The following is an 18,461-nucleotide window of genomic DNA, read 5'->3' as shown; positions in this document are numbered from 1 at the left end:
AATATACTCAAAATCCCTCCTTACTTCTAAAATGCTCTGATTCTGTACATTAGTCCTTATGATAATAATAGTATTAATACCTACAGTTTTCTTTGAGAATTTGTAATGTATCGGGTACTGTGGTAAGTTCTTGTATATCATGATTTCATTGTATTGAATCATCAGTTCAGTTCAGTCTCTCAGTCATGTCTGACTCCTTGCAACCCCATGGACTGCAGCACGCCAGGCCTTCCTGTCCATCACCAACTCCTGGAGTTCACTCAAACCCATGTCCATTGTGTTGGTGATGCCACCCAACCATCTCATCCTCTGTTGTCCCCTTCAATCTTTCCCAACATCAGGGTCTTTTCCAGTGAGTCAGTTCTTCACATCAGGTGGTCAAAGTATTAGAGTTTTAACTTCAACATCAGTTCTTCCAGTGAACACCCAGGACTGATCTCCTTTAGAATGGACTGGTTGGATCTCCTTGCAGTCCAGGGGACTCTCAAGAGTCTTCTCCAACACCACAGTTCAAAAGCATCAATTCTTTGGCGCTCAGCCTCCTTCACAGTCTGACTCTCACATCCATACATGACTCCTGGAAAAACCGCAGCCTTGATTAGATGGACCTTTGTTGTCAAAGTAATATCTCTGCTTTTTAATATGCTGTCTAGGTTGGTCATAACTTTCCTTCCAAGGATTAAGTGTCTTACTTTTACGGCCTTCCATCACCAGTCCCATCCACAACTGGGTGTTGTTTTTGCTTTGGCTCTGTCTCTTCATTCTTTCTGGAGTTATCTCTCCACTCATCTCCAGTAGCATATTGGGCACCTACCGACCTGGAGAGTTCATCTCTCAGTGTCGTACGTTTTTGCCTTTCATACTGTTCATGGGGTTCTCAAGTAAGAATACTGAAGAGGTTTGCCGTTCCCTTCTCCAGTATTGAATCATAGATTTATTCAGTTGACTCATGCTTGTGGATGGTTTTCTATGTGCCAAGTGCTGGACTAGGTGTTGGTGTATGGTGGTGAGCAAAACACAGTTGGTTCCTAATTTCATGCATCTACTCTGAAAAGCACCTTTTTTAATTCCCATTTTTATTTATAAGAAAGAGAAGCTAATTCATCAGTTTATCCAAAGTCAAATAACTGACATTTCATTCTAGGCTCAATGGATATGACAGGTGTAGTAGTTTGTAGAAAATCTAATAAATTTTGTCTCACAAAATTATGCTTAAATTCATATAATGGCCATGAATTACAGAATAAAGATGATGGATCCATTAATTTTGACAAAGACAACAAATTACTTAGAATTAAAATCTCCACATGATGAAAAAGCATGCTTTTTAGATATAAAAATAAACTAAAATTAGAAATAAACTAAAATAAACTTAGATTAGAAATAAAGTAAAAAAAAATAACATTGCCTAGTAATACTCTACTGTCAGTTAAGAGTGGCAGTAGACCGTGCTTGGTAGAACAGTATCCAGTGTAATAAGAGTTGAAGAGGATGAATCAGCACTGTTGTGACATTAGGATACATAAACTAAAGATCAGAGCACTGGGACTCCTCAGCAATTATGTGCTATTTAATCATGGGCTCTCCTCTAATGGTACTCAAAATGGATGTGGTTAGTTTCCAAGCTGTCGTAAGTTCACTTTATTTCCCAGTTTGCGCTTTTTATTTATCTGTACTCTGCCCGTGTACTCCTCCTGATTGAAGAGTGAGTTCTTTGAGTTGTTTGAATCTTTATGGGTATACCTTGTCTTTTTATTTTTAAACAATCAAATTAATCATATGTATATATTTTAAAACTACATTTAAAATACATGTTTCCAATTTATTCTCCCCACTCTTCTACACTTAATGATTATACAAAATCATTTCCATCATTTATGATCATATAAAATCATGTCCATTGTTTACATTTTCTGACAGCTTAGTATTTCATTGCATAAATATTTAACTTCAGAAATAGAGAGTAGGAACTATGCCCCAGGATTTGCAAACATCTATTAATATATTTTTTCTTTTTATTCAAGGCTCTTGTGGTGACTGATGGAGAACGTATCCTTGGCTTGGGAGACCTTGGCTGTAATGGGATGGGTATCCCCGTGGGTAAACTGGCTCTGTATACAGCTTGTGGAGGGATGAACCCTCAACAATGTTTGCCTGTCATGCTGGATGTGGGAACGGAAAATGAGGTAAACACTTTAAGTCTGTAACAACTATACACTGAAGAAGTAGTACCATTCCTGCATTTTGAGATTATTTTAGGAGCCTCATGAAATTCATTTTTTTTTTCTCTTTGATTCTTTCTCTCTCCTCAAACCCATCCCTCAACTCTTATAAGAAAAATTATTCATTCTCTTTTCCTTTTCTTCTTTTCTATAATATGAATAATCTTTTATCAGCTTCTTTAGTGTTTTATTATCCTTTAGTAAGCACTCACCCCATTATCCTGTAGAGTGTTTGATTTTCTTTAGGGTATCATGGTTACTTTTTAAAAATTACCATTTTTATCCTAGGCAGAAATTTATTAAGTGTAGTCAGTCTGATATCTTGTTCTAAAAGTCTGCAGTAGATTATTTGGAGTTTAGCATTTCTCTTTACTGCATTGATAGAATCTTAAAGTTATATATTAAAGTGAAGTCGCTCTCGTGTCCAACTCTTTCTGACCCCATGGACTGTAGCCTACCAGGCTCCTCTGTCTATGGGATTTTCCAGGCAAGAGTACTGGAGTGGGTTGCCATTTCCTTCTCTAGGGAATCTTCCCAACCCAGGGATTGAACCCAGGTCTCCCGCATTTGTAGGCAGATGCTTTACCATCTGAGCAAGTTAATATCATAATGGATTTAGACTCTAGGTGTAAGAGGGATGAAATTTATAATTCAGTCTATTTCCATTTAAGCTGTACTTTGGGTATTTGGAGAAGGAAATGGCAACCCACTCCAGTACTCTGCCTGGAAAATCCCATGGATGGAGGAGCCTGGTGGGTTATAGTCCATGGGGTTGCAAAGAGTTGGATGCAACTGAGTGACTTCATGTTCACGTTGGGGATTTAGTGCTGTTTATGCTTTTCAAGGGCATTTCTTAGACTGTGATGCTCATTTGTTAAGAGTTTCCTATCCCTGTTTTTGAGGACTGAGTAGTTTCATCTGTGTCGCCTCCCAGATCACACACATGCCCCCTCGCTCTGACTGGCAGTCTGGAATCTAGCCCCTGACAGGCCCTGAGTTCATGTTGTCTTTTTTTTTTCTTTCTTTCTTTCTTTTTTATTTTACTTTACAATTCTGTATTGATTTTGCCATACATTGAAACTTGTAAACAGGAGTTTCCTCAAAAACATGAGAAAATATTGGGTTGGTCAAGTTTGTTTGAGTTTTTCCATATGAACTTTTTGGCCAACCCATTATTAAGACTAGGAGAAAAAAATATAAAGACAGTTTTTTACAATTATTGATAATTTATTATTTGCTAATCCCGCTTGTGCTAGTGAATTTTTTTCCCATGGGACCTTCCAGATAATTCTTTATAATATATAAAATTTCTCCCAATGATTACATGGAAGCGTGTTGACCCCTAAACTCTTAACCTACAATGTCAGCCTTTCTAAGACTCAAACCCCAACCCATCACTTTGTCTTCAGAAGCCTATAAGTGGAAGCCTCTAGGCTAGAGATGGTTGATGGCCCTGTGTGTTGGACCACCACCAACAACAGGGGGTGGTCTTGGGGTCTCCTGTAGTTTGTACGCTTCTCCTTGGAGCAGAGAGGAAGATAGAGAAAAGAAATAAGCACCCACTTCAGAACTTACCACCAACATCATGAGAGGTTGCTCATTCACACTTACTAGGGAGTCAATGAAAAATTAGACCTCTTTCTAAATACTAAATACTTGCACTATTCTCTTAGGATCCATCTGTTTGAAGACACCCTGCCTCTTTTCACAGTTGTGAAATTTCATCCCTCTTACACCTGGAGTCTAAATCCATTATGATATTATACTAACTTGCTCAGATGGTAAAGCATCTGCCTACAATGCGGGAGACCCGGGTTCAATCCCTGGGTCGGAAAGATCTCCTGGAGAAGGGAATGGCAACCTACTCCAGTATTCTTGCCGCCCCCCCCCCAAAAGTTATATATTAAGTAGTAAATAATTTTGCTCATCTGTAATTGGTAATATTTGGATTAGTTGTGGGTGATAGATGAGCTTGCCAGGTGGCGTTAATGGTAAAGAACCCACCTGCCAGTGCAGGAGACATAAGAGACATGGGATCAACCCCAGGGTCAGAAAGAGCCCCTGAACCGAGGGCATGGCAACCTACTCCGGTATTCTTGCCTGGAGAATCCCATGGGCAGAGGTGTCTAGCGGGCTGTGGTCCACAGGGTCACAAAGAGTCAGACACAACTGAAATGACTGAGCACACACACATGGGTGATAGATATTAGAAATTAAAGGTAGAATTTTCTGAAATAGAGATGAAAAATAATGGTTAATTAAGATAGACTTTTTAAAAGTTGAACAAAAATATCAAACCTAGGCCTAGAATTTCATCATCAAATGAGATCTTTATCATGTTAAGATGTGTTCTCTCTGTACGCACTGTGTTGACAGTTTTTATCATTAATGGATGTTGAATTTTGTTAAAAGGCTTTTTGGCATTGTCGAGATGATTATATGAATTTTCTATTGTTTAATTGGTTAATGTGGTATTTCACATTGATGTGTTACATCACATTAATTTGCTGATATTGAACTGTACTTGCATTCTTGGGATAAATCCCACTTGATTATGGTGTTTGATTCTTTTGATGTATTGTTGAATTTGTTTTGCTAATATTTAGTTTAGGATTTTTGTTTCTGTGTTCATCAGTGATATTAGCTATTAATTTTCTTTTTTGTGTGGAACATCCTTCTCTTATTATTTATATCAAGGTGATAGATGGCCTTTAGAATAAGCTTGGAAGGATTCCTTTCTCCTAGTTTTTGGAATAGTTTGAGATGGATAGGTGTTAACTCTTTTTTAAATGTCTTATAGAGTTTTCTTGTGAAGCCTCGTGGTTCTGTACTTTCATTTGTTGAGATTTATTATTATTATTATCACTGATTCAGTTTCATTTCTTGTAAGAAGTAGTTCATATTTTGTATTTTTTCCTGATTCAGTTTTTGGGAGATGTAAATTTCTAAGAATTTATTCATTTTTAATAGGTTGTCCATTTTATTGGCATATGGTTGTTCATAGTAATCTTCTATGATCCTTTGTGTTTATGTGGTGTTTCTTTTCTAACTTTTCATCTTTTATTTCTGATTTTATGTATTTGGGCCCTTTCTCTTTTTTCCTTGATAAATCTGACTATAGGTTTATTAATTTTGTTTATCTTTAAAAAGGACCAGCTCTTAGTTTCATTGATGTTGTCTGTTTTTTTTGTCTCTATTACATTTGTTTTTGCTCTGATCTTTATGATTTTTTCCTTCTTTGGGTTTTGTTTTTTCTTTTTGTAGTTCTTGCAGTGTAAGGTTAGATGGTTTTAGATTTTTCTTGTTTTTGTGGTAGACATATATTGCTATCAACTTTCTTCTTAGAAATGCTTTTGCTGAGTACCTTAGGGTTTTGATTTTTGTTTTAATTGATGTATGGTTGAGACTGGAAAAAACACAAGCTGGAATCAAGATTGCCGGGAGAAATATCAATAACCTCAGATATGCAGATGACACCACCCTTATTGCAGAAAGTGAACAAGAACTAAAAAGCCTCTTGATGAAAGTGAAAGAGGAGAGTGAAAAAGTTGGCTTAAAGCCCAACATTCAGAAAACGAAAATCATGGCATCCGGTCCCATTACTTCATGGGAAATAGATGGGGAAACGGTGGAAATAGTGTCAGACTTTATTTTTTTGGGCTCCAGAATCACTGCAGATGGTGATTGCAGCCATGAAATTAAAAGACGCCTACTCCTTGGAAGAAAAGTTATGACCAACCTAGATAGCATATTCAAAAGCAGAGACATTACTTTGCCAACTAAAGTCCGTCTAGTCAAGGCTATGGTTTTTCCAGTGGTCATGTATGGATGTGAGAGTTGGACTGTGAAGAAAGCTGAGTGCCAAAGAGTTGATGCTTTTGAACTGTGGTTTTGGAGAAGACTCTTGAGAGTCCCTTGGACTGCAAGGAGATCCAACCAGTCCATTCTGAAGGAGATCAGCCCTGGGATTTCTTTGGAAGGAATGATGCTGAAGCTGAAACTCCAGTACTTTGGCCACCTCATGCGAAGAGTTGACTCATTGGAAAAGACTCTGATGCTGGGAGGGATTGGGGGCAGGAGGAGAAGGGGACGACAGAGGATGAGATGGCTGGATGGCATCATGGACTCGATGGACGTGAGTCTGAGTGAACTCCGGGAGTTGGTGATGGACAGAGAGGCCTGGTGTGCTGCGATTCATGGGGTCGCAAAGAGTCAGACACGACTGAGTGACTGAACTGAACTGAACTGATGTAATTTTCAAGTGTACAGCATACTAATTCACAATTTCAAAATCTTTAAAGGTTATATTCCATTTATAGTTATTATTATATAAAATATTGGCTATATTCCCTGTGATATACAATATATCCTGTAACTTATTTGTTTTATACATAGTAGGTGTGACCTCTTAATCTCATATCCCTCTATTGTCCTTTGCACCATCTCTCTCCTGTACCGATAATCACTAGTTTGTTCTCTGTACCTGTGTCTGTTTCTTTTACGTTATGTTCACTAGTTTATTTTGAGATTCCACATATAAATGATATCTTACAGTATTTGTCTTTCTCTGTCAAACTTATTTCACTTTCACTTTAGCATAATACCCTGCAAGTCCATCCATGTTGTTATAAAAAGCAAAAGTTCATTCTTTTTTATGGCTGAGTAGTACTCCATTGTGTGTGTGTGTGTGGGTGTGCACACGTGCGTGCACGTCACATTTTCTTTATCCATTCATCTCTTGTGGATACTTATGTAACTTCCAAACCTTGACAGTCATAAATAATGCTAGGAACTTTGAGGTGCATGTATCTTTTCAGCTAAGTGTTTTCGTTTTTCTTTGGGTATATAACCAGAGTGTAATTGTGTGGCCATATGGTAGTTCTGTTTTTAGTATTTTGAGAAACCTTCATTCTGTTTTCCATAGGGGCTACACCAATTTACTTTCCCACCAGTGGTGTACGAGGGTTCCCTTTTCTGCACATCCTGCCAGCATTTGTAATTTGTGGTCTTTTTGATGATAGCCATTCTGAGAGGTGTGAGGTGATATCGCATTGTGGCTTTAATTTGCATTTATCTGATGATTAGTGAAGTTAAATATCTTTTCATGTGTCGTTGGCTATCTGTATGTCTTCTTAGGAAAAATGTCTATTCAGTTCTGTCCATTCTGTAATCAGGCTATTTGTTTTTTAATATAAGCTGCCTCTATATCTTGAATATTAACCCCTTACTGATATCATTTGCAAATGTTTTCCCCCATTCAGCAGATCATCTTTTTGCTTTGTTGACGCTTTTCTTTCCTGAGCAAAAGCCGAGTTTAATTAGATCTGATTTGTTTATCTTTGCTTTTGTTTCTTTTGCTTTTGGAGACAGACTCAAAAGCATTGTTAGGATTTATGTCAGAGTGTTCCGGCCATGTTTTCTTCTGGGAGTTTTATAGTTTCTGGTCTTACATTTAGGTCCTGAACCCATTTTGATTTTATTTTTGTGTGTGATGGTAGAGAATGTTCTAATGTCATTCTTTTACATGTAGCTGTTCAGTTTACACAGCACCACTTATTGAATAGATTTTTTCCATTTCATATTCTTGCCTCCTTTGTCATAGATTAATTGACCATAAGTGTGTGGGGTTTATTTCTGAGCTCTCTGTTCTATTCAGTTGATTTATGCATCTGTTTTTGTGCCAGTATCATGCTGTTTCGATTATTATAGTTTTTAATATAGTCTGAAAACAAAGGTCCGTCTAGTCGAGGCTATGGTTTTTCCAGTGGTCATGTATGGATGTGAGAGTTGGACTGTGAAGAAAGCTGAGCGCCGAAGAATTGATGCTTTTGAACTGTGGTGTTGGAGAAGACTCTTGAGAGTCCCTTGGACTGCAAGGAGATCCAACCAGTCCATTCTGAAGATCAGCCCTGGGATTTCTTTGAAAGGAATGATGCTGAAGCTGAAACTCCAGTACTTTGGCCACCTCATGTGAAGAGCTGACTCATTGGAAAAGACTCTGATGCTGGGAGGGATTGGGAACAGGAGGAGAAGGGGACGACAGAGGATGAGATGGCTGGATGGCATCACGGACTCGATGGACGTGAGTCTGAGTGAACTCCTGGAGTTGGTGATGGACAGGGAGGCCTGGCGTGCTGCAATTCATGGGGTCTCAAAGAGTCGGACATGACTGAGTGACTGAACTGAACTGAAGTCAGGGATCCAGATTCCTCTAGCTCTGTTCTTTCTCAAGATTGTGTTGGCTGTTGGAATTCTTTTGTGTTTGCATAGAAAATTTTAAATTTGTTTTAGGTCTGTGAAAAATGTCCATGGTATTTTGATAGGGATTGCACTGAATCTATTCAGTGCTTTGGGTAGAATAGGCACACAATGTTGTCATTTTAACAACATTAATTTTCCTAATCCATGAACACATTATATATTTCCATCAGTTTATGTCATCTTCAATTTCTTTCATCAGTGTCTTACAGCTTTCTGTCTTTTACCTCCTTAGAAAGGTTTATTCCTAGGTGTTTTATTATTTTTGATGTGATGCTAAATGGGATTGTTTCCTTAATTTCTTTTTCTGATCTTTAATTGTTAGTATATAAGAATCTAAGAAATGTCTGTGTGTTAATTTTGTATCCTGCAACTTTACTGAATTCTTTGGTGAGCTCTAGGAGTTTTCTGATAGCACTTTTTAAATTTGCTATGTATGTGCTAAGTTGCTCAGTGTGTCCAACTCTTTGTGACCCCATGAACTGTAGCCTGCCAGGCTCCTCTGTCCATGGTTTTCTTCAGGTAAGAATACTGGAATGGGTTGCCATTCCTTTCTCCAGGGGATCTTCCCGACCCAGGGGTCAAACTTGTGCCTCTTACATCTCCGGCATTGGCAGTCAGGTTTTTTACCCCTAGTGCCACCTAGGAAATCTCATTGCTATGCATATTATCATTTAATCTACAAACAGTGAGAGTTCTATTTTCTTTCCAATTTGAATTCCTTTTATTTCTTGTATAATTGCCATGGCTAGGACTTGCAAAACTATGTTGAATAAAAGTGGTGAGAGTGGATATCCTTGTCTTGTTTCTGGTCTTAGAGGGAATGTTTTCTGCTTTTCACCATTGAGAATGATGTTGGCTATGAGTTTGTCACATATGGCCTTTATTATATTGAGGTAAGCTCCTTGTATGGCCACTTTCTGGAGAATTTTTATCATAAATGAGTATTCAATTCTGTCAAAAGCTTTTTCTGCATCTACTGAGGTTATTATATGGTTTTTATTCTGCAGTTTGGTAATGTGGTGTATCACACTGATTGATTTGCAGAAATTGAATCTTTGCATTCCTGAGATAAATCCCACTTGATTATGGTGTATGATCCTTCTAATGTATTGTTGGATTCAGATTGCTAGTATTTTGTCGAGGAGTTTCGCGTCTGTGTTCATCAGTGATATTGGCCTGTTTGTGGTATCTTTGTCTGATTTTGGTGTCAAACTGAAGCTGGCCTTGTAGGAGTTTGGAAGTGTTCCTTCCTCTGCAGTTTTTTGGTATAGTTTGTAGAGAAATGGTATAAACCTTTTCTGAATGTTTGGTAGAATTTACTTTGGAAGCCGTCTGGTCCTAGACTTTTGTTTGTTGGGAGTTTTTAAAATTACTCATTCAGTTTCATTACTGGTATTAGGTCTGTTCACATTTTCTGTTTCTTCCAAATTCAGTCTTGGGATAGTGTACATTTCTAGAAATTTATTCATTTCTTCTCAGTTGTCCATTTTATTTGTTTATTGTAGTCTGTTATGATCTTTTGTATTTCGGTGGTGTCTGTCGTAACTTCTTTTTCATTTCTGACCTTATTGACTTGGGCCTTCTGGATTTTTTTTCTTGATGAGTCTGGCTAAAAGTTTATCAATTTTGTTTACCTTTTCAGAGACCCAGCTCTTAATTTCATAGATCTTTTTAAAGTTTCTGTTTTATTTATTTCTGCTCTGACCTGTATGATTTCTTTCCTTCTACTAACTTTTGGATGTTTTGTCCTTTTTCTAGCTCCTTTGGGTATAAGGTTAGGTTGTTTGAGAGTTGTCTTAGTTCCTGAGGGAAGCTTGTGTCTGTGTAAACGTCCGTCTAAGAACTGCTTTTGCTTCATCCCATAGGTTTCGGATCATTTTGTTTTTATTTTCATTTATCTCCAGGCAGTTTTTGATGCTTCTTTGATTTCTTCAGTGATCCATTAGTTGTTTAGTAGCATATATTTTAGCCTCCACGTGTTTGCTTTTTTTGCATTTTTTCTTGTAGTTGATTTCTGGTCTCATAGCATTGTGGTTAGAAAATATACTTGATATGATTTCAGTTTTCTTAAATTTTCTGTGGCTTGTTTTGTGGTCTAACATGTGATCTGTCTTAAGAATGTTCCATGTGCACTTGAAAAGAAATGTGCATTATGCTGGTTTTGAATGGAATGTTTCATAAATCTATTAAGTACATCTGGTCTAATGTGTTGTTTAAGGGCGATGTTTCCTTATTGCTTTTCTGTGTAGATGATCTGTCTATTGGTGTAAGTGGGATGTTAAAATATCTTACTGTTATACTGTTGCTTTCTCCCTTTATGTTGTTAATACTTGTTTTCTGTATTTAAGTACCACATATTGTTGTTCAGTTGCTAAGTCATATCCAACTCTTTGCAACCCCATGGACTGCAGCATGCCAGGCTTCCCTGTCCTTCACTTTCTCCTAGAGTTTGCTCAAACTCATGTACTTGAGTCAGTGATGCTATCTAACCATCTCATCCACTGCCATCCCCTTCTCTCCTTTTGCCTTCAATCTTTCCTAGCATCAGGATCTTTTCCAATGAGTTGGCTCTTTACATCAGGTAGCCGAAGTTGTTGTTAGAGCTTTAGCTTTAGCATCGGTCCTTCCAATGAATATTCAAGATTTATTTCCTTTAGGATTGTCAGGTTTGATCTCCTTGCAAGTCCAGGGGACTCTTAAGAGTCTTCTTTAGCACCACAATTCGAAAGCATCAATTTTTTGGCACTCAGTCTCCTTTATGGTTCAACTCTCACATCCGTACACGACTACTGGAAAAATCATTGCGTGACTATATCAACGTTTGTTACCAAAGTGATGTCTCTGCTTTTTAATATGCTGTCTAGGTTTGTCATAGCTTTTCTTCCAAGGAACAAGCATCTTTTAATTTCATGGCTGCAGTCACTGTCTGCAGTGATTTTGGAGCCCAAGAAAAGAAAATCTGTCACTGCTCCCACTTATCTCCCTTCTATTTGCCATGAAGTAATGGGACGGGATGCCATGATCTTAGGTTTTTCATGTTGTTTCAAGTCAGCTTTTACACACCCCTCTTTCACCCTTATCAAGAGGCTCTTTAGTTCCTCTTCACTTTTTGCCATTAGAGTGGTATCATCCACATGTCTGTGGTTGTTGGTATTTCTCCCGGCCATCTTGATTCCAACTTGTGATTCTTCTAGTCCAGCATTTTGCATGATGTACTCCGCATATAGGAGAAGGCAATGGAACCCCACTCCAGTACTCTTGCCTGGAAAATCCCACGGATGGAGGAGCCTGGTAAGCTGCAGTCCATGGGGTCGCTAAGAGTTGGACACGACTGAGCGACTTCACTTCACTTTTCACTTTCACTCTGCATATACATTAAATAAGCAAGTGACAATATACAATCTTATTGTACTCCCTTCTCAGTTTTGAACCAGTCTGTTGTTCCATGTCTGGTTCTAACTGTTGCCTCTTGACTCTGATGCAGTTTTCTTAGGAAGCAGATAAGGCAGTCTGTTATTCCCATGTCTTTAAGAGTTTTCCACAGTTTGTAGTGATCCACACAGTCAAAGGCTTTATTGTAGTCAGTGAAGCAGAAGGAGGTGTTTTTCTGGAATTCCTTTGCTTTCTCTATGGTCCAACAGATGTTGGCATGTTTATATCTGGTTATGTAGGAGATGTCCTAGGGGACCCAGCAGCAGTCTTCTCTCTGGTTACCAGCGCTGTATGTTGTAAGGGTATGCCCTGTGTGGATTGGGTGCATCCTTCTGTTTTGACAGGGTCAGCTCCTGTGGGCATGCTGGTAGTCAGGGCTGGTTCCTGCGCTGGTTGACTGTGAGGCTGTGCCTCACAGGTGGCTCTAGGCCTACTGGACAGGAGAGTAGGCTTCCTGTGCATTTGGCTGCATGACACAGGGTTGCACTGGCCTGCTGCCAGCCTACTGGTGGGTGAGGCCGGGTCTCTACATTGCTGGCTGTGCAGCTGGGAAACTTGTGGCTAATGCTGGCCTGCTGGAGTATGGGGCTTTGACCTTGGTGTTAATAAGCTAGCAGGAAGAGACCAAAATGGGGCTTTGCCAGAGCCAGTGTTAACATAGAATGAGCTCTCCCAAGTGGCTGTTGCTAGCACTTCTTTTCCTGAGGGCAGTTCCAATTGCTTCCTGCATATTTAGGTGGCTCTCTAAGATTAACAAGTGTGTCGGACCCAGCCCCCCTTTCAAACTACTGCCTCTGGACAGGAAATTGGAGTGTGTGAGAACTTTGCTTATACTTTTTAAGAGCCAAGTTCGTTTCCTACTGCCTTCCAGCTCTCCCAGATAGAAGACCTACTGGTTTTCAAAGCCTGATATTCTGGGGACTCATCTTTGCAGTACAGAACTCCTGGGCTCAGACCCCTTGCTCCTTGGGAAGAACCTCTGAATGTGATATTCCTCCTATTTTTGGTGGCTGACATTGGGGTATGGGTCCTGACTGTCTTGTCTCTGCCCCTCATCTGTCTCATTGTGCTTCTTCCTGTCTTTTTCTTTGTAGAAAATCTTTTCTGTAAAACTTCAGGTCTTTCTTACAGATACTTGTTCTGTAAAGAATTGTCATTTTGGTGTGTCTGGGGGGTGAGTTTAGGGTCTTCTTATTCCCCTATCTTGGACACATATTGACACTATTCTCTTTATCCTTGTACTACTACTTTACTGAGAAGACAAAAAATTTACTTCACTAAAATATGGTTGAGTTGATGGGTTTGTGGAAAATGTAGTTTTTATGTTGCCATTCTTTGTTCTACTTTCACATGTGGAAAAACCACTTGTAGTCAAAATGCCTGTTATAGCAGTTTTTAATCTCATCCGTTTTGTGGATCTCTGTTCAGTTTTATACTTCATAATAAAAATACAAAATTAATTGATCACAACATTTAGGTTTTTTTCCCAGAATCTAGAAAATTTCTTGAGGATTAGATCCCTTTTTAATAAATTATTTTACAAATGTTTTCTTCTTTTATCATAAATACCTATATTGAGTAGTAATGAAAGTGGAAAAGGAATTAACAGCTGATTGGTAAGACAGTCCTCACTTTCTGACTTCTTAAACCTCTGCAGCTTACAACTCGAGTTTACAGAAGCACTTGACTAAAATATATTCTTATTTTTTAAGTTAATAATGCAAAGCATTTGTTGAGGTAGGATGATTGTGTTTTCACCTTTTCTTTAATCTGTTTTTTCATAGTCCATGTTTTCTTTAATTTACTTGTAAAGCATTTGCTATATAAAGGTTATCTTTTACCTGAAGTAAATTGTTTTTGTCTTGAAGAGAACGGGCTTCTCTGGTGGCTCAGCTGGTGAAGAATTTGCCTGCAATGCAGGAAACCTGCGTTCAATCCCTGGGTTGGGAAGATCTCCTGGAGAAAGGAAAGATTAGCCACTCCAGTATTCTGGCTTGGAGAATTCCATGGACTGTATAGTCCATGGGGTTGCAAAGTCAGACAGGATTGAGTGACTTTCACTTCACTTTATGAGGATCCCATAACTTTCCTTTTTTCCATGTTGTTGCCAAATCTTTTCATAGCGGCTTCCCTGGTGGCTCAGATGGTAAAGAATCTGCCTGCAGTGCAGGAGATCTGGGTTCAGTTCCTGGGTTGGGAAGATCCCCTGGAGAAGGGAAGGCTCTCCACTCCAGTATGGTGGCCTAGAGAATCTCATGGACAGAGGCGCCTGGCAAGCTACAAGTCCATGAGTTCACAAAGAGTCAGACACGACTGAGTGACTTTAAAAAAAAAAATATATATATATATATATACACATATACACACACATATGTGTGTATGTGTGTATAAAAGTTTATCTTTTACCTGAAGTAAATTGTTTTTATCTTTTAAGAGGACCCATACTTTATTTTTTTCCCTGTTGTTGACAGATCTTTTCATGGAAGTTATGTTTATCGTTTGTCTTTTAAGTAAGTGACCAATATCAAAGCTTGATATGTTACTGAAAATGTGAGTAAGGGTGCCTTGTGGACCCTGCACGCTCTTCCATGTGTTGTTAGGTCTTAAATACTGCTACATGTGCCACGTGGGGTATGCCTGCTAGGGCTGCTATTGCAGTACCATAGACTGGGTGGCTTAACCGGTAAAATTTACTTCTCACAGTTCTCAAGGCTAGAAATCCATGATCAGGGTATCACCAGTCAGTTTCTTCTAAGGTCTCTCTCTTGGCTTGTCTTCCTTCAGTATCTATACATGGTTATTTCCTCTGTGTATCTGTGTCTTAATTTTTTTTCTTAGAAGAACACCAGTTATGTTGGATTAGGGCCCACCCTAGTGACATCATTTAACTTAATTATCTTTTTAAAGACCCTGTCTGCAAATACAGTCATATTCTGAGGTACTTGGATTTGGACTTGAACCTATGAATTTGGGGGAGGTTGCAAACCCAGTTGAGCCTGTAACACATGATCAGCTCTCAAGAGGCCCTGGAGAATTCATACTCCTATTCAGTAGTCAGTCTCTGTTTATTAAACCCTCGCGCCAGGTCTCAGCTTTTCTGATCTGGTTTTATATTCAGTCTGGCCTTCAGATCATGTGTACAGTGTATCAAGATCTAGAATCATCTAGATCTTGTGATGGAACTTGAAGTCACAAAGTTGAAATCTCCTCCACTGAGGAGGTTCCTACTTGTGTTCGGGAAAGAGCTCTTTATGTTTGGCATGAAGCAGCGTGTTGGAGAGAAACTGAACAAAATAAAAACCTTATAGATTTTCTGTTATATGTACCTGCCATGTATTTTTCAGCTCATGTACAGAAGTCAGTGTTGACATTAGAATGTGGCTGGTATTAGGTTTCTGTTGCTATCATGACAAATTATTACAAACTTAGTGGCTTAAAACAGCACAAATATATGACCTTATAATGCTGGAGGGCACAAGTCTCAAAAGGCTGAAATCATGAACGATGTCTGCAGGGCTGAGTTCCACACCCTTGTCTTTTCCAGCTTGAGAGGCTGCACCTTTTCCTTGGTTTGTGGGCCCCTTTATCTGTTTTCAAAACTAGCAATGTAGTGTTGCTCTGCCTCTGCTTCTGTCATCACGTTTCTTTCTCTGACTACAGCCAGAAGAGGTTCTTTCACTTTTAAGGACTCGCCCTTCATCACATCTACAATGTCTTATGCCACATAAGGTAGTATGTTTATAGGTTTGTGGGGAGGACCATTTCACTACTCTGTCTACCACGTGGTGCTAGCTAGATTGTCAGTATCTCTCTCAAGCCTCCTCACTTTGTCCTTTCGTATTATGCTTGCCACTTCAGATAAGTGATCCTGCATTTGAATGACTCCTAATCATTATAGTAAAGTCAGAGAAGAGAAGATAATCCTCACTGCCTGACTTGGTTTGTACTGTCACATGGTTACTTTTTCACTGTCTCCTCTTAGCTCACACTCTCTAAATTAGTGCAACAATGGATTATATCAAGGATTTATTCATCTGCTTTCTGAAGCACAACACCAATGCCTTGGGAAAGAGAATGGGGATTGCAGTTTGGTTTTATATGCACTATAAGTCTCAGGAATTCCTTGAAGTGTGGGATATATTTTAGAAATGCCTGTTATAAAAACTAAAATAGAAAAAAATTTACCTGAGATGGGAATTTTTAGGGAAGTAGAATACTTTTATTTTAGCTTAATAATTTAAGTGGTTCTCAGTGTATGTCTCTTGAATGTTCACTTCAGAATTAATGAGGGGATGTGTTAAGAATGCAAAATTCTGGGCTCTGATTCAGACTTACTGAATCACAGTCAAATTTTAGTCATTTTTATTTCCACAGCTTTTTAACATTTCATGCCAGCTCATATGCATGCTGACACTTTAAGTATTGCTTTAGACTCTTGATGACCATTGGCAATTATATTGCTTAATCATATTGATGGCATGAAACAGCAAAACAACAAAAATTTTATATAATTTCTTTGCAGAATTTGGTCTTTTATTTGAAAAGAATGAGTAAATAGCAGGATAGAGTATGATTATCTATATATTATAAATATGATTTAAAAATAAATGCTGAAAAGGAAAATATTCATAACATTTATGGCAGATAAAGATTTAAAATGTTCTTAGATTCAAAGAAAACTTTTAAGTTAATAAAATGTTAAATATGCAATATACAAATTGCCTAAGAAAGTATGGTTACAGGTAGTTTTAAAATGATGTGAAAATGGTCAATAAACTTATGAAAAATGTTTAATGATATTCAGTTCAGTTTAGTCGCTCAGTTGTGTCCGACTCTTTGTGACCCCATGAACTGCAGCACACCAGGCCTCCCTGTCCATCACCAGCTGCTGGAATCTACTCAAACCCGTGTCCATTGAATTGGTGATGCCATCCAACTATCTCATTCTCTGTCATCCCCTTCTCCTCCTGCCCTCAATCTTTCCCAGCATCAGGGTCTTTTCAAATGAGTCAGCTCTTCGCATGAGGTGGCCAAAGTATTGGAGTTTCAGCTTCAATATCAGTCCTTCCACCCAGGACTGATCTCCTTTAGGATTGACTGGTTTGATCTCCTTGCGGTCCAAGGGACTCTCAAGAGTTTTCTCCAACACCACAGTTCAAAAGCATCAATTCTTTGGCACTCAGCTTTCTTTATTAGCAAAGAAATATAAGTGCATACTACTTTAACATTACAAAAATATATTTATATATTATATATTTTACATTTATAGTTCATATATATACACACATATATATGTGGAAAGATAAAATTCTTCCTTTGGCTGCCGCAAAGGAACATATTTATATGTCAATGGGGTGTGGGGATTGTAAATTTATTCATCCTTTCTAGAAAGGTATAGTTCCAATACAGATCACAAGTTTTAAAAATAATCATCTAGTGAGTGATGTGAAGACTTTTTACAATATATTCTTATGTGAAAAAGAATTATAAAACAGTCTATGATATTGTCCCCAATTTGGGCAGATAATATTGTACATGCATAGATGTAGAGAGAGGAGCCTAGAAGAATATGCATCAAGGTGCTAGTGGTGGTGGTTCTGAATGGGTAGAGCTTATTGGTTTTCTTTGGTTTTGATTTTACATTTCGGTGCTCTCAAATTTTCTCATAGGAAGTACTATTTTTTTGTAATGATTTTTTTAAAGGCTTAAAATCTTAAAATATTTTGTAATTCTCAAAAATTTTAGATGAGAAAGGTAGAAATGTGAGAGATATGAACAAGGTGAAAGTTAACAGTGATTACTATTCAAATCAGAATTTCCAAGGTTTCAGAATTGTGGCAGTGCTAAGAAGTCAAATAATTAACGTTACCAGTATATGCACTCCTTATCTCCTCTTGGAACTCTTCTTCTGTCTCCATATGCTTTGTTCTTTACTCTCCCTAATGCTTTTCCTTTTCACATGCTCCTAAGTCTTTGTAAGTCTTCAGTGACAACAAATGCATTGCACGTGACACGTCTTGTTAAAGAAGGTCTGTCTTTTTTCTTTTTTAAGTGTTTGCTTAATACCAAGTCTTTCATTTATTTTCCAACAAACATCTATTAAGTGTTTACTCTCAGCTGCGAGAAACTTTTAATCCAACAAATTAATGTCACCTCTGTGCCAGGCTACGTGGTCCGTGGAGCCATTATTAAAATGGGATAATCTTGTTAAATTGCTTTTTGTAGATGTTATTTTTTTGTCAGCCAACTTTCCAAGAATGTACTCATTATTGAAGCCTTAATTATCATGAATTTTTTTAAAAAAGAATAGTAATTTTTGACAGAGAGATTATGGCTAGAAGAATTTTTAACTTCCTGATTTAATTCAAAAGCTATCTTGTTCATAGATCTTCATAATTGACATTTCACTGAAGCCAGACTTCTTTATGATATACTTTAATTATTAGCATGGGAAAGAATGAGAGAACAAAGAAGGGGAAACGTGTGACATCTTTTCTCAATTGTGTTCTTTTTCTGATTCACATTTTAGAAGTCCAAATATATCCC

The 18,461-nt window shown here is 38.1% G+C and overlaps 1 protein-coding gene across 1 annotated transcript in view; it reads left to right on the top strand.

Moving 5' to 3' along the window:
- Positions 1-18,461, top strand: part of ME1 (malic enzyme 1) — a 209,496-nt gene that overhangs the window by 91,101 nt on the left and 99,934 nt on the right. The window contains exon 5 of the mRNA XM_040238953.1: positions 2,025-2,186. Within this exon, the coding sequence (XP_040094887.1) occupies positions 2,025-2,186 (162 nt within the window). The remainder of the gene's footprint in view (positions 1-2,024; positions 2,187-18,461) is intronic.

This window comes from Oryx dammah, unplaced genomic scaffold, assembly GCF_014754425.2.
Source record: "Oryx dammah isolate SB20612 unplaced genomic scaffold, SCBI_Odam_1.1 HiC_scaffold_4, whole genome shotgun sequence".
Taxonomy (NCBI): Eukaryota; Metazoa; Chordata; class Mammalia; order Artiodactyla; family Bovidae; genus Oryx; species Oryx dammah.
The sequence above is the reverse complement of the archived record's forward strand: the minus strand, read 5'-3'. Positions and strand labels throughout refer to the sequence as shown.